The following is a 16,060-nucleotide window of genomic DNA, read 5'->3' as shown; positions in this document are numbered from 1 at the left end:
TATATGCCAGAAACATATATATGCCCACTGTAGGGATTATTTGCAGTTTTAACCCAAAGAATGACCAGTCTGTCAGATGAAGAAGAGCCGGAGTCAGAGATTAAAATAAATAAATAAAGTTTACTGAAGATAGTTTGCAGTTTCATCAGCAAAAGCCAGCTTCAACACTCGCGATGAGTTCCTAGGCCTCTCTGCCTTACAGTGCAACAATGCAGCAATTATACTCCTTACACAAGTTTAGAAAAGGTGGGATCCAGTTAAACAGTTCTCATTGGTTACAGTAAAAATAGTCAATTCTAAATGTGTGCGTCAATGAAGAATTGTGTCTAACCCCAGATATGGATAGCGGCATGGTTCTTGGTGTTCAGGCTGACCCTAAACTATTAAGAGCTGATCTCCGACCTGTTAAAATCTGAACCATGGAGGCATACATAGAGACAGTCTAATTTAATTATCTGAGACAATCTGTTGTGGAAACTCAAGGTTTTTTCTTGTACGTTCAGCTGTTTTATCAAATTGGTTTAAAAACTGGTTTAATCAACATTTGGCAACAATATCTTCACTACACACAAAGTCTATCTAGCATAAAAAGGAATTACTCTAAAAAAGAATTAACAAAAAAAAGCTAAATTACTGTAGACAATATGACAATAGAAACAGTTGATCCCCCTCCTTAGCATCAGTAATTCTACTCAAAAGACGGAGAGAGGGAGGTCTCGATGACCTATGACCTGGTTTGTGTGTCTCCTGGAAACAAAGTTAAAATAGACAGACAAAGAGAGGAGCAACTACACTGAACATTCTTATAGTACATAAAGCAGTGTGTTAACTTATTCCTTGGTTAAAATCAATTTAAAGTTAAATACTCATTGAAATAATCCAATAATTATATTTAGTAAAAATAATGAAAAACAGGATGATGAGAAAAGGATAAACGTTGATCCATGCTGAGACGGGTTGGAAGGTAGAAATCCGAATCCTTCACCTCATATATGCTAGAAACATGAAACTGCTATTGCGTTAGCTGCACAGATGAAGTCTGACAAACAAGCATTGCGTGGTATAAGACCAGATCTAGAGAAACACATCTTGAAATACCTTGCAGAAAAGGAGGACTTTGAGGAGTACATGAAATATATCCATAATCCCCTAAAACACTTCAAACAATTCATAAAGAATGAAGTGAGAAGCTACAGGAGGTGGAAAAATGTGGTTCAATGTTTCAAAACAATGACAGATGAACTGAAACTCACAGGGAACTGTGCTGATCTCAGTGCATTTTAAAGATGTGGATTTTCTTGAAGACCTTTTAGGTAATGATTTGAAAGAAAGGATGAAAAGGCTTCAGAACAGCATCAACCATATAAAAATAGAACAATTCCAGAATAGACCAGATGAGATTTTGATTGAGCACTTCTGTCAGTGCTGTTGGGTTCAGTGTCCGTTCTATAAAGCCGTCTGCACTCACTTAATGGATGAACATCTTGGAGATCACTGCACTTTCTGTCGCAGTGTTGGACTAAATGAAGAGACACCAGAAGTAGCAAGTGGTCATGATTTTTATCCAAATTCAGGTGATTCAGCTGATGATGATGATGATTCAGATGATGAAACCTCAAATGATTCAGTCCTCTGTAAACAATACAGAAAAGGAGGTCCTGAATATGCCAACCGGAGCATCACTCCTGACAAATCTGAGCTGCCCTACTGGAAGTGGTTTGTGTGCAGATTCCAGAAAGATATGGAAACGTACTACAATAAAACCTTTCAGGGAAGTGGTGAGATTCCAGCTGATGGAGAAAGTACACAAAAAGTGGTGCTTTGGAGAGGGTGGATACATATGGACAAGGAAGTGCAAAAAATAAAAGAAAGTGGCAATTTGTTAGCTCTCAGTTCACATAATTTATAACACTGAATCTGAACTGATAAATATCTAGCAGGACCAACTCCATCCGAATCAGCAGCTTGGCCAACCCTGTTTATAAAGACAGTTGGGCACACCATAATATTATTGAAACCAGAAGTTTCCATACACTTTAAAAAAAGAAACATAACCATTTTGTAAAAAATGTCTGATGATAAATCATACTACTGTAAATGTTTACTATTTTAGGTGCACTAAGTTCCAGAACAATGAGAGAATTTTATTTATTTATTTTTCCTTTTTTTTTTTTTTTTTTTTTTGAGAATTTATTAATTTCTACACAGTCAAAAGTTTACATACATTTCACCAGTCCCTCCTGCAGCAAAAAAAGCCCCACAACATGATGCTGCCGGCCCCGTACTTCAGTTAGGATGGTGTTCCTAGGCTTGTAAGCTTTCCCCTTTGTCCTCCAAATGTAACACTGGTCATCATGGCCAAACAGTTCAATCTTAGTTCTATCAGATAACAGGACATGTCTCCAAAATTATTATTTTTTCCCAGTGAATTTAGCTAATTGTAATCTGGGTTTTTTGTTGTTTATTCTGGCTTGTTGATTTTCCCATGTTGTCACACAAGGAAGCAGTGTGTTTGAGGTTTTCGTTAATTACTATTCTACAGTTGTGCCTCCAATGAACTCAAATATTGTTAATTAGCCAATCAGAAACTTCCAAAATATTGACACCATCATCTGAGCTTTTTCAGAGGCATAATAATCTTATTGTATGTAAACTTGACTTTCAAGAAAAGCTATAATCATTTCTCAAAAATATCTCTCTCATTATTCTGCTATTAAACATAACAGTAACAAATCTGATAATCCGAATTTACCTAAAAGAGAAGGGGGAGGGGGTGGAGATAAAGGGGCTAATGATATTGTCCCCAGCGAAAAATGTCCTTGCTCTAAATATTTGCAAAAGAATTTAAATTTCACAGGTGTGCTTAATATTTTGTCTTTAATTATAGCTGCTATGCGTTGTGAAATATATGCTAGAATGATCCCTGTGGATGATCCCAGATGAATGAATAAATGAATGAATGAAAAGCCATAACAGATTTTGCAATTTAAAGATGTAAAAATGAATAAATACTTAAAAAGGGGGAAAAGCAACTTTCAGAATAGCATTATCTGATTCCCCAAACATTTGTGTAATTTACTTCATTATTTATATATATATATATATTATTATTATTATTTATCTATTTGGGTATTCATTTATTTATTATATACGCTGGAATTTGTGGATTTTTAAAATCATTTCTTTATTCATTGTTTTAATGATGCTGAAATCTGTGAATTTATTTAATTATTTATGCATTTATTTGCATATTTATTTATTATTATTTTTGCAGGTTTTTTTCATAAACTTGGTAACATTTTGCAAAGGAATTACAATTTCAAAAAAGGGCTTAACAATTTGTCTTCAATTGCATCTACATTTAATTAATTGAACTTAAAAATTGCATTTAAAACTTAAATTAAAAGCTTTTGTAGCATGTCATTATTTAAATTTATTCAGCTCATATTTGATTTTATGTAATATCGAAGTCCCTTTAAGTGTTTTCTATAGTCTTTGGTAATATGCAATTATCTTTCACTTTTAAAACATTGCAAAAAACACTTTTAGAACACTTCGAATCTCATTATGCGTAGAACATTTAAAATCTCTACATGACACTGCAGCACAAACAGTTAACATTGTTGGTTTACAGTAGCAAGAACGATCACTGATTTCGTCCGAGTAACAAACTGTGCTTATATGGTGAAAGATGAACTGAGTATGGAGAATACGAGTACAACTGTGATGGATAAGCCAAAGAAAAACCTGCTCTTAAAACTGCCCTCTTGTCTGAAAACTTCCAAGAAAAACAAGATCTTCTGAAGGCAGATAGAGATGCAGCTCAAGCAAATCCCTGACACTGGCAATGATTGTAAGTCATATTTCATTTTGTGAAATGAGTAGGAGTTTCTTTGATTAACGTATAGAGATTACTAAGCCCCATTTCCTTCAATTTCTTCCTGACATCTGGCCCAAAACATTTGTAATTATTTTGGATGAATAAGGCCTATATGGCATAGTTTATATCTGTACAAACATTTAAAAAAGGCGTTTTTAGATATATAAAAAGAACAAAATTTCAACATAACATTTTAATTTACGTTTAAGATTTTATTTAAAACTTCCTGTATATATTTGTATATGCACATTTAAAATTGTACATACTCATTGCTGTTTGTTGCACTATTTCATTTTAAATTGTACATACTGTATACACTGCGCATATACATTTGTAATTGTTCATATATATCTGCATACTTCTAATTATTAATAGCAACCTGAACATATATATTTATCTATTGTAAATCTCTGATCATAGTTAATACAATCTGTATATAATGTTCATAGTACATCCATCTGTAAATATCACCCATAGTTTTTCCGTAATTAGACTTTATAACTATAGTCCTAAACTGCATTTCGAGACCTAAACTGCATTTTGTTGACTTGTACATGTGTAATGACAATAATGTTGAATGTAATCTAATCTAATATAATCATTATCATAATTAATCATAATCATTTTATAGTTGCTGGTAGGATTGAATGCAAACGTGATCATTATTTATATTTGTTTAGTAGCCTTTTGAATAGTATAATATTGTAAGAATTTATTTATGTTTATATTTATGTTATAATTTCAATTACTATGCTACAAAGTTAACTTGATTGCTGTTGCATTCAGGTTCATGTGTCTAAGTAAAATGATTCTGTACCTTAACGTGGCAGCCCATTTTCAGCTTTTCTGATACATCTTTAGGGCCCTATCATATACCCCACGCAATAAGGCACAAGACATGTTTGACACGATGTGTTGCTATTTTCAGACCAGCGCAACCCTAGATTTCAGGTTTTGCACCACTTTGTTTAAATAATAAATCCATTTGTGCCACTTTGGGGACTCATGGGTGTTCTGGTCTAGAAATAAGGTGTGTTAAGGCGCATTGCTATTTTGAGGAACTAAAATAGACTGCTGAAAGCTGTTCTAAAGTCCAGCACAGAGTGTGTTAGTTGTGCGCCTTAAACGCGCAAACTGCCTAATACACACAGAATGTACAGCAACACACAATAATCTTTTTAAGTGAAAAAAAATTAAAGGATTAAAATGTTACCAAAAGGAGGCTCGTTCTTTATCCTTGCGATGCAGATGGTCTGTATAACTGTTTTCTAGTGAAGCATTTAGTTTTCCACTAACAAAGTCGCCATGTAAATAGCAGTTGCACGATGGTGTGATGCAACTGACTCTTAAAGGGAATGGGAGATGAGCCTCTAATAGGTTTAATGCACAATATGCTCAAAACACACCCATAATTCATTAAGAGAATAAGCACAACAGTATTTTTCCTCCTTAAAATAGCAAAAGTGGATTTGAACACGCCCTTTGTGCCGGAAATTGATACCATATAGCCCTTAGTCTCCCATTTTTTAAAACAACACTTATTATCACACAAATCCAGCAAAAAATGACCATTTCTGTAGCTACCGTTTTATAACAAATACCATGGATACACAATGTTAAATGTAGCAAAACCATGGTTAATTTGTTGTAATAAAGGCTTATAGCCATGTGCTTTTTATATTGGTTTAATCTGTTGTAAAACTATGGTAAATGTTTATAAGGAGTGATCTAAAAATGATGTAAACTACAATCATTTCTCTTAATAGATGAAGTGGAGGAGGATGAGGGAACGACGCAGAGGAAAAAGAGTAAAGTGGCCAATTTCCTCAAAGCTGTCAGAAGACTCTTCAGGATCTCCTGCTTTGGTCAGACTGAGGAGCAGCTCTCTGTTTCTGCAGACTCTGATGGTAAATAATCATATTTTTTGCTAGATTTTTTTTTTACCCATTATTAAATAGTATTTTTAATTCCCCTTCACCCAAAATTAACATCACCTTGAGAATGACTGTAAATTGTGCAAATGCAATCATTTCTCTATTGACAGATTACATCCTTAACCCATCTGAGTCTGGCCAGAGTCTGGAAGTTGCTCTTGTCATCATTCATAATGATGAAGCGAGTTGTGTGAATGACAACCTAAAGGTGAGTATAAAGATGTTTTGATGCATGTTCTCCTGATGCTTTTACTAATATATCAAGAGTCTGTTTCAGGATCATTGAGAGGAATGATATCTGCTCACATGTGAACTCACCTGAGTTTGGGTTTGTTCTGCAGGTGGATGAGAAAGATGATGTGAAGACACACAACACAGAGTATGTCAGAAAAGAGGAGGAGTTGGAGGAGATGGGAATGATTGATGAGAAGGACAAAGAGGAAAAGATTAGGAAGAGGAGGAGGAGTAAGAGAAATTGTGAGATGAAGGAGAATAAGGAAGAGGAGGAGGTGGTGAAAGAAGAGATGAAGATAGAGGAGAGTTTGAAAGAAAATGAAGAGGAGGTGGATAAGAATGATAAAGCGATGAAGGTAAATGAGGAGAAGATGAGAGAGGAAGAGGAGGAGGAGGAAAAGAACGAGGAAGAGATGAACATAAAAGAGAGGATACAAGAAAATGAGGAGGATAAGGAAAACATGAAAAAGAGAACGAGGAGGAGGAGGAGAAAAGGAAATAGCGGGATGGATGAGGAGGTATTAGAACGAGGAGATGGTGATGGAGAAGGAGATGAAGATAAAGGAGGGGATGAAAGAAAATAAAGAGAAAGAGAAGGATAAGAATGAAGAGGACATGAAGGAGGAAGAAACAAAGGAGGAGGAAGAAGAGATCGAAAAGACAGAGGAGAAAAATGAGAAGAGAAAGAGAAACAAGAAAAGAAACAGCAGGAAAAGCAGAAGGATGATGAGGAGGAGAAGCAAAAGGAGAAGGATAAGAAGAGCATGAACGGGAAGGAGACGCAATAAAAATGCTTTTAAAAAATTCTGGCCAAAAATATTATTGTGCAAAAATAAAAAAATTAATTAAATAAAATAAAACAGTGGCAACCTAAAAACTACATTCACAACACTATCCTTTTCACCTACAAAACTTAAAGTCCAAAAAAGAAATGTGTTGTTTGCAAAAGGTTTTAGCAAAACACAAAGTTTTACATAAATAAATGTGCAAAATACTTGAACAACACTAACTTGTACATGTTAAAATGTAAGTGCAAAAATTGTGCAAAAACCCTTTTCATTTATTCATTCATTTTACCTTTAGCTTAGTCTCTGATTTATCAAGGTCGCCACAGTGGAATGAACCGCTAACTATTCCAGAATACAGTGGATGCCCTTCCAGCCACAACCCAGTACTGGGAAACCCATACACACTCATTCACACACACTTATACATTATGACTAATTTAGTTTACCCAATTCACCTATAGCGCATGTCTTTGGACTGTGGGGGAAACCGGAAACCCACACGAACATGGGGAGAACATGCAAACTCCACACAGAAATGGCAACTCGACCAGCCGGGACTCGAACCAGCAACCTTCTCGCTGTGAGATGACAGTAAAGGTAAGGCAAGGATACCGATCTCCAATGGGCCCAAGGCAGGGGACCCGAGAGCCACCCATGACTGAAACTGAGACACAGCCAAAACGAGTGCCGCCCCTTCCTACAGAGATGTACCGCACCTTGTTTGTGGGGAACCCGGTGCTTAAATTACTAGTAGATGACCTGATTCCTCCCATCATGGGATTTTTGTTCAGTTTTTTCCGCACAAAGTGTTCATTCCAATAACTCAAGAATATTCTGGTTATCTGTTTTGAACAACTCTTTTCATTTTGTATCTATTTGCAGAGATATGTGGGATAAAAATATGATTTTGCGAGTAAACTGTACAATTGTACACATTTTCAGTGGTCATAAAACAAATGTGGGTCCAATTGCATATAGTTGATACTTTTATTTTAAGAGGAACGTCTGAACACCATATAATGTTGAAACTAGAGATGTTTCTCATTTCCCCCATGTAATTCAGCAAATTTTGGAAACTTTGTTTGGGCCAAAAAGTTAGTGTGCAAAGAGATTGTGCAAAGAGAAATGTGAGAAAAAACCTGCAAACACCAACTTTGCTTGGGACAATAAGTTAGTGTACACACACACACACACACAAAAGTGTGTGTTGTGCAAAGAGAAAATTACAAAAAGCTCCACAACACTTCGTTTGAGCCAAGGAGTTATTGTGCAGCTATGCACACAAACAAAAAGGTAAGTGTTGGGAAAGACAAATGCGCAAAAACCACAACATTAACTTTGTTGGGGTCAAAAAGAAAAAAACGTAAGCATTGTCATCAACGTCATCATCATCATCATTCCATTCATCTTTTATTCTCATGCTTTCTCCTTTTTATCTTAATAGAGGTTAAATGGTTGTGTATTTGTTAATATTCACCTACTTTACAAACTTTGAAAAAAATGAAGACTACAATTGTTTTGACTACTGTGTTTTATTTTTCAAACCACCTGTCACAATACTTAGACAGAAAGGATCCAATTGCAAGTACTTTAATGAAAAATAAATGAATGTATCAAAGAATACAACTGGATGTTTGGGGAAAAAAACTCATACACTCTCACATGCACACACATACACTCTGGCCAGTTTAGTTTATTTAATTCAACTATAGCACATCCTTCAACTGTGGGGGAAACCGGAGCACCCGAAGGAATCCCATGCCAACACAGGGAGAGCATGCAAACTCCACACAGAAATGTCAACTGATCAAATACCAGTGAGGAAATGATGCCAAGGTATCCAAAATCCTGCTGTGGCAGCCATGGAGGATCGGAGAGCATGAGACTGATTCCTGAAAGACAGTAATGACAGATCAGTCTCCGCATTGATCCCATGGACCAGCCTCATAAAGACTGCATCCAGATACTGTTGAGGCCTGAACACACGCTGGTGACCTACTCCCACCTGCAGCTTCTCCACGAATCACAATGGACGTTCAGCGTTCTCAAGCTTCCGGTGCCTAGACTGCAGCTTTGCACAAGAAGTTTGGCCAGAGGAAAAATGGTTGTGCCCAACTGAGGCTTTTCTCTCCTGGGTTTTTTTTTTTCCTTCACTTTCATCAACTGGTGAAGTTTTGTTCCTTGCCACTGTCGCCACTGGCTTGCTTGGTTTGGGACTTGTGAAGCTGTGCATCAATGGATTTTCTGTTTCAGCTGTGAATATTTAACCATGCTGAACTGAACTAAACTGAACTTCAACTCTGAAACTGGACTGACAGTTTCAATTTACTAGAACTTTTATGTTAAGCTGCTTTGAAACAATTTACATTGTAAAAGTGGTATAGAAATAAAGATGAATTGAATTGAAAAACATAATGAATACTGCGGCAATTTGAGTTAAGTTTAATAATTATTGTACATAGGCTCTTTCTGTACTGCAATTGTGTTGCTATTTTTTTTACATGCTAACTACTTTTGTACAAACGGATGGATAGCGACTGGATGGCTTTCCTGATGTAACGTTAGCCTAAATAGTATGTGACATTTCAAACTTTAATTTCTTTTATAGTCTTTCTTAACTTTAAATGGTAATTCGTGTGTTTATTTATTTTAATAATTAATTACTTTTAGGAAAAGATAAATATTAAAGCTCATAGACTCACGCACAAATGTATTGAGCAGCGGCCTCTGCTGACAAGATTTGTTCAAACGCTCCAAGTATATCCGCCCGGAAGTGACGCATGCACTGATTGTCAATCGAGTCCGCTTAGAACCTCAATGGATGGTTTGCGTTGAATGCCTGACCAAAAGCTATTTGGTGCTTTTTATAGTAGCAAGGAGATAAACACCGTCATGGGACTCAGGTGTTTATTCGGCTGTGACAGCACTCGGTCTTTGTTCCGTTTCCCAACTTTAGCTTGGTTAAGAGTGAAATGGCTGGAGTTCACGCACTTTGAGGAAAGCGCTATTAATGCAAGCTCGCGTCTGTGTCATCGACACTTTTCTAAGTATTGTTTTACCAACTTTGAAATGGTGGCTGCGGGATTTGCCGTCAACCTCCAGCTGTCAGCCACAGCAGTTCCTACTATTTACACTGTAGGAGCATCATCGTCTCCCTCACGAGTGAGTATTTTTAGAAAATTAAGTTAAACGTGTTTTTTATTTACATATAAAATGTATTTTTTATTAACATGACACTGACTTAATGACTTAGCCAGCGACTAAAGATGTTGGCTGTCAGTGCGACCCCTCGCGAAGCAGTTTTGGCACTCAAGTCAGACAGGCTATGAAGCTCAGGAGGAGTAAAGGTATGAAAGATACAACGTCAGATATCAATTTAACTGTAGTGTTGACCTTGTTTAACCCTTGTGTGTTGTTGGGATGTTTTCATCCACTCTGGAGAGATCTTGAGGCTTAATTTGACCACAAAGTTTGTTTGGGCAAATAGAATGATTTTGGTGACAAATTCCTGGCAGTCAGGAATACTGTAAAGCAGTAGTCTGTGATAATTGAGAGAGACAAGAGTTAGTAGTTGTTTCATGGTCCTCTTTCTTGTCTTTTATTACACATATGTTAGAGTCAGTAAGACAGTTTGAGTCACAGCTACTTGAGTTAACTGTTTAAGTTAAATCTTGCATCACGATAAACAAACACATAAAATAAAACGGCTTGGCGATTTAGCCTACAAACAAAATCTCGATTAATTAAACATTTCAACTCGATTACAATTAATGAACGATTATTTTATGTATTTAATTTTGCACTCATAGTTCACTGACAGGTTTTGTACAGTAAATATGTTCACAAACTACAAGTGAGAGATTTTTGAATGGGTGCATTACTGGATTTTAAAATAATTAAAGGAAACACAAACTATCTACCATCTATGATTTATATATTGAAAATCACCGTTGAACAACTGAAATGAAAGCAAACGGTGCCTAAATTACTTTTGGAAACAAAATAAATTATTTTCAATGTGTTAAAAGTAGAAAACAAGCAGTATCTTTTTTTAAATAAAATAACTCTTGTATATCCTGTAAATATTTTAAACAGTGCATTTCTTGCATCTTCTGTAAACAAATATTTTAATGTAAATAATAATTTTAATGTAATGGAAAATATGCCATCTTGATGCATCTCTGGCACAGCTTTCATTTATCATCAATGTTGTGCAAAGTAGGACTAAAAAATAGGTCCATACTTGACCTGAGATCAGATGTGGATGCAAAGTGACTGCAGATCAGCCTCAGCCTTTAACAGATAGGGGTCACGTAAATCCACACGCGGTAGGGAAAATAATTGAAATAAATCGTACTGAAAAAATTAAATGCATTATAGGTTCTGAATGTCGATTTCAAATACTTTTCAATTAATCGCCCAGCCCTACATAAAACCGTAACCCTTTGTACGAAAATGCTATAATCTTTATCACAAACTAGCTGAATTTATATTATTATCTGGAAGACAATTCAGTTAAGTATAAATGGTAAGTGATGCATACAGAACACCCTGAATACATGAAATCAAATCACACTTGAATACATAACCATCTTCTATATGAAAAAGACATCTAAAATTATCAATAGAATATTCATTCATTCATTCATTAATTTTCCCCTTGGCTTAGTCTCCTCACCAATCCGGGGTCGCCACAGCAGAACGAACCGCTAACTTATTCGGCATGTTTTTTTTTTTTTTTTTTTTTTTTTTTTTTTATGCAGCAGATGCCCTCCCAGCCACAACCCATCTCTGGGAAACATCCACACACACTCATTCACACACATATACACTACGGACAATTTAGCTTACCCAATTCACCTGTACCGCATGTCTTTGGACTGTGGGGGAAACCAGAGCACCCGAAGGAAACCCATGCGAACGCAGGGAGAACATGCAAACTCCACACAGAAAGCCAACTGGCCCAGCCGAGGCTCCAACCAGCGACCTTCTTGCTTTGAGGCGACAGCACTACCTACTGCACCACTGCGTTGCCATAGAATAATCAGTTAAAACTAATTATTTATACATTAAAGCGTGTGTATTAGAGTTTTATATGACATTTTAGTTAATTTAGCTAACCTTAATAATAACTGAGAGAGACCAGAGTTTGTGGTTGTTTCAACTCTCTCAACTGCCACTCAGAATTTAGAAGACATAGCATATAAATAGAAATAAACAAGTAAATGTCAAATATATAAAAAATAATTTACTTTGTGACCCAAACTATATGTGGGATGGTCACAACAAAATCATTTGGACTTTTGCAAAAAATCAACAATACACTCTGGGACTACCCAGTTATGTTCGTGGCTGTTTTTACCCCATTGACTTTCATTAGTCATGAAACCATACACGCTTAAATTCTCAATTGTTGGTGGTTGGTTTTCCCTGTTTAGGAGAGGTCAAATTTGTCATTTGTACTGCTGATCATCAGTTACAGTGCAAAGAATGAGATGTTTGAGAAAACAAAATAATAAACTCCGCTCTCATAGCATAGTAAGTGTATTTATGCAAGCACACTATAATCTGCTGTTTTACTCCATAGAACTTCATATAAAAGCCAGAAACGTTTTGCACAGGCCTATCTAAAGGGTTAATGGTGCTAACTGATGATCAACACTAAAATGACACATTTTACCTTTTTTCACCGACATGGAAAACCATCAACAATCAAAATTGGCTGATTATATGGCGTTGCAATCAAACACCCATGAACATAATGGAAAGGTAGTCAATTTGAACAGAACATAAGGATTAAAAAGGAACATTGTTACAAGTTATCTAAATGTAAAACATAGCCTAAGCCCTGTCAGGCCACATGTGTTACATTTAGATAACTTGTAACCATGGTTTTGTTTTGATAAAATAATAATAAATACATGGTTTTTGTAGTTAAATCATGGTAACCTTAATTTACTGGTTGTGTTTGCTACACAGTGATTTTTACCATGGTATTTCTTGTAAAACTGTGATTGATTGCAATCATATGGCTGAATGGGAGTACTACACTTTACTATGATAATACCATCTTAAAGTGATGTGAAATTAGTTTACTTCAGTATTTATTTTTGTTTCTTTATTATAGCAATTCAGGTGAATCCTGTGGCCAAAAGAGAGTCTACTATGAGCGATGTCTGTGGCAAAATCTTTGATTCATCAGTTTGTACATCAATGCCAATTAAGCGACAGAGACGGAAAGACATTAGTTTTAGCCCCTTTTCATCTCCAGCCAGCTCAAGTTCCACACAGCCAGATTCAACCTTTCTGCCAGATGACACTGGAAAGACTACTATGTTGCATTCTGACAGGTGTGTAAAATTGTTCATAATTATAAATAAAAAAGCAAACAGTTTATATTAAATTGACACTTGTGTTCTGAAGCCCCTATCCTTAGTAAAAAAATGTTTTTGTGTTTGAAGACAGCTTGCTCCAGTTGTTTAAAACTGGTACTGTGTGTACACATGAATGCAGACTGGAGAAATATGGTAGAGGAACCTTCCAGCAAGTGATAATTGAATTTCTTGAGTTTTTCTTAAGTTATTCATCAGTCAGTGTTGACAATTTTTGATTTACATTTTGAAAATATGTTAACTGCACTGCACTGACTTTTGAGCCATGTGGCTTGATTCTGACTTGATTTATTTTTTATGAAAAAACTTATAAAAAGATACCTGTACTTTGTTCAAATATAATTTGTTAAATTTAAAAAAAAAATAATTTTTAACATCAATGTTGTGCTCAATGTTATTCTATATTTTTTGTTTATTTTTTAGATTGACAGACATCAGCACCTCCAAATCCTGATTCTGTTTCAGCACTGGTCAGTTCTCAATACAGTCTTGAAAAATGCTGAAAGTATGTTCAGCCGAGAATAGGACACAGAAGAGAAGAGAAACAGTCTACACTTCAGCTTTTATAAACAATTTGATTTCACTTTGAGGGTGCGCTCACACTATGCTATCTGAACCGTACCCAGTCGCATTTCCCAGTTCATTTGACAAGTGTGAGGGCTTCGAATCGGGTGCAGACGTGGTTCAGTTGGTCAGCACTGGCCCGGTAGGAAGAGGTATGCCAGAGCGTGGTTCGGTTGGACTTGGAGTGTGGGACGCTTGTAGTGTGAGTGCAAAGCACCCCTGAGCCTGAAACTGAAGATCTGGGGCCTGTTTCAGTAAGGAGGTTCAAACAACTCAGAGTTTAAACTTGAACTCTGAGTTGATTTACCGAGAGATTAAAAACTCAGAGTTTCGGTTTCAGAACAGCTGATCTGAGTTGGGTCAATCAACTTCGAGTAGACCAACTCAGAGTTAAGCGCGCACACCATGACTTTAAAAAGGCATTATCAATGGAGCGCAGACATTACGAGTGACTATGGCAATATCTTATAAAAGAGATCACCATTTCTTTTTCCAGCTGAACTTGATGTTCTCATGCAAAGTTATAGCAAATATGAGTGTATATATTTGAAAAGAAGCAACCATCAGTGAAGAAGAGACAGTTAGCGTGGGAAAACAGCTGCTCAAGATAATGCCTAATTTCACTTTTTAAGTATTTAAATATTTAAGTATAATAAAATAAGTAATGTAATGTGTGACGTTTATATTTTTTTTCTAAACTTTTTTTATACATTTATTAGTTTTAAATGATTTAACAGTGCACTTGTGTGTCTGCCTTTTTTATTGATCAAGTGATAGAGGTTAATATAACATTTAGAAGGTAAGCAGTACTAAAAATAATTTTTAGAAAGAATAATAATCCCATTAATCTAGTTACATGCATGTCGAAGGTGAATTTAATTTAATTATTTATTAAAAACGGATAAGCCATTCTCGTACAGTTCTTCTGTGTGTGACTAAAATGTAGGCAATAGCTATGTTTCCATCCAAATATATTACATAAATGTATGTGCAAAACTGGAATATTGCATAGAAGATGCGAATAAAATTCCATCCAACGAGTCAAAGAGAAAAAAATCGTCACTTCCTGATTAAACTGGCACCAAATATCAACAGTAAAAACAGAATTTACTGTGGTAGAAGAAGCTGCGTCAATTAATTCTTTATTTAGCCTAATTAATGTACTTGCGCCTCGATGTCAGAAGACAATGCTGAAACACAATGAACACGTGGGGGCGTCTGAAGCCATGAGACACGGAGACTCTTGACACGCACTAGACGTTCGGAGATAATTAATAATATACACTAATACTGAAACAGTTAAGGCATTTTAGAATGACTAAAACAATATTTAAGACGTGTTACAGTGTGCTCAGCCTGCTGGTTTGTTCATTTACACACATTTTCATTATCATATGATCATGATCTTTTTTTTAAATGTACATACTGTAATTTGTTCAGTAAAAGTGTTTCCATCGTAGTATATGCGCACATTTTCTATCGAATAAAAGTTTATCCTACTCAGTTATGCGCGTGTTTTTTATGCATATTTTTAAAAGTTATGTGCTTCATGACGTTTCTATCAATCTTTTTTATGCACGTATCCAAAATGAGCATTAAAATAGGTGGGTGGAAACGTAAGACTAAGGTGAGAAATACCGCTTCATCTTTAAAAAAGGGGAGGAGACCGACAGAAACTCAGAGTTTAGAGAACAAAACCTGCTCCGGACCAGGTTAGATTCACAGAGTAAGTTACCACAGTAACTGACTCTGAGTTAAAGTTACCTCTCTTTCAGAAACAGGCTTGACTTACCCTGCTTTCTCGAGTTTAACAAACCTGCCATTTTGAAACGGAAAACCCAGAGTTTCTCTCATTTCAGGGTTAAAATACTCTGAGTTTTCACTTAACCTCCTTTCTGAAACAGGCCCCTGATGTGACTTTTAAGGGACTGTTTCATATGGATTTATTAATAATTCTTACTCTTTAATGAACACAAACTGTTGTAGTTTATTAAAGGCGTAAACCCCTCCCTGCACGACAGCTGCACCTTCAGCAAGCCTCCAAATATGTGCAGCAAAAGGACTTTATGAACATTTGAGTGTCAAAAGTTGTGGATCTGTTCGGCTAAATACTTAACTGAATGTCACTGCATCCCAAACGACTAAAACAATAAAGCGAAAGCAATCTCCACTGTGCTGAGCGAGAGCACTTGTCTTGTTGTTAAACTGAACAGTTGCATCAACAAGCGTGTTCAGGCTCGGAAGGTAAAGATGCAGTGAGTGCAGGCC

At 35.9% G+C, this 16,060-nt stretch overlaps 2 protein-coding genes and 1 long non-coding RNA gene across 7 annotated transcripts; 2 read left to right on the top strand and 1 right to left on the bottom strand.

Moving 5' to 3' along the window:
- The first annotated feature begins 3,412 nt into the window (after positions 1–3,412).
- Positions 3,413–6,876, top strand: LOC141377530 (uncharacterized). Its single transcript, XM_087281626.1, has 3 exons — positions 3,413–5,787; positions 5,925–6,022; positions 6,156–6,876. The coding sequence occupies exon 3, from the start codon at positions 6,225–6,227 to the stop codon at positions 6,630–6,632; it is 408 nt and encodes a 135-aa protein (XP_087137752.1). The 5' UTR covers positions 3,413–5,787; positions 5,925–6,022; positions 6,156–6,224; the 3' UTR covers positions 6,633–6,876.
- Positions 6,877–8,356: 1,480 nt separating this feature from the next.
- LOC147840827 (uncharacterized) lies at positions 8,357–9,597 on the bottom strand. Its single transcript, XR_015507576.1, has 3 exons — positions 9,543–9,597; positions 8,842–9,061; positions 8,357–8,728 (listed from the first exon to the last, which is right to left on the bottom strand). It is a non-coding gene; the product is annotated as an uncharacterized LOC147840827 (long non-coding RNA).
- Positions 9,598–9,623: 26 nt separating this feature from the next.
- Positions 9,624–15,967, top strand: zgc:113364. 5 transcript variants are annotated; one of them, XM_087280469.1, is made up of 5 exons: positions 9,624–9,998; positions 10,090–10,183; positions 12,964–13,186; positions 13,302–13,363; positions 13,652–15,967. In XM_087280469.1, exons 1-5 carry the CDS (start codon positions 9,672–9,674, stop codon positions 13,654–13,656), a joined length of 711 nt encoding a protein of 236 aa, XP_087136595.1. In that variant the 5' UTR covers positions 9,624–9,671; the 3' UTR covers positions 13,657–15,967.
- Positions 15,968–16,060: the final 93 nt, after the last annotated feature.

The sequence above is a fragment of the Danio rerio genome, chromosome 14, assembly GCF_052040795.2.
Source record: "Danio rerio strain M-AB ecotype USA chromosome 14, GRCz13ab, whole genome shotgun sequence".
Taxonomy (NCBI): Eukaryota; Metazoa; Chordata; class Actinopteri; order Cypriniformes; family Danionidae; genus Danio; species Danio rerio.
Note: the sequence above shows the minus strand (reverse complement) of the source record. Positions and strands in the feature narration are given on the sequence as shown.

Coding starts and splice junctions, on each gene's coding strand:
- LOC141377530 (XM_087281626.1), top strand. CDS start 6,225: ATGGGAATGATTGATGAGAAGGACAAAGAGGAAAAGATTAGGAAGAGG.
- zgc:113364 (XM_087280469.1), top strand. CDS start 9,672: ATGCCTGACCAAAAGCTATTTGGTGCTTTTTATAGTAGCAAGGAGATA. Junction 10,184..12,963: donor GAAGCTCAGGAGGAGTAAAG/GTATGAAAGATA, acceptor TCTTTATTATAG/CAATTCAGGTGAATCCTGTG. Junction 13,187..13,301: donor ACTATGTTGCATTCTGACAG/GTGTGTAAAATT, acceptor GTTTGAAGACAG/CTTGCTCCAGTTGTTTAAAA.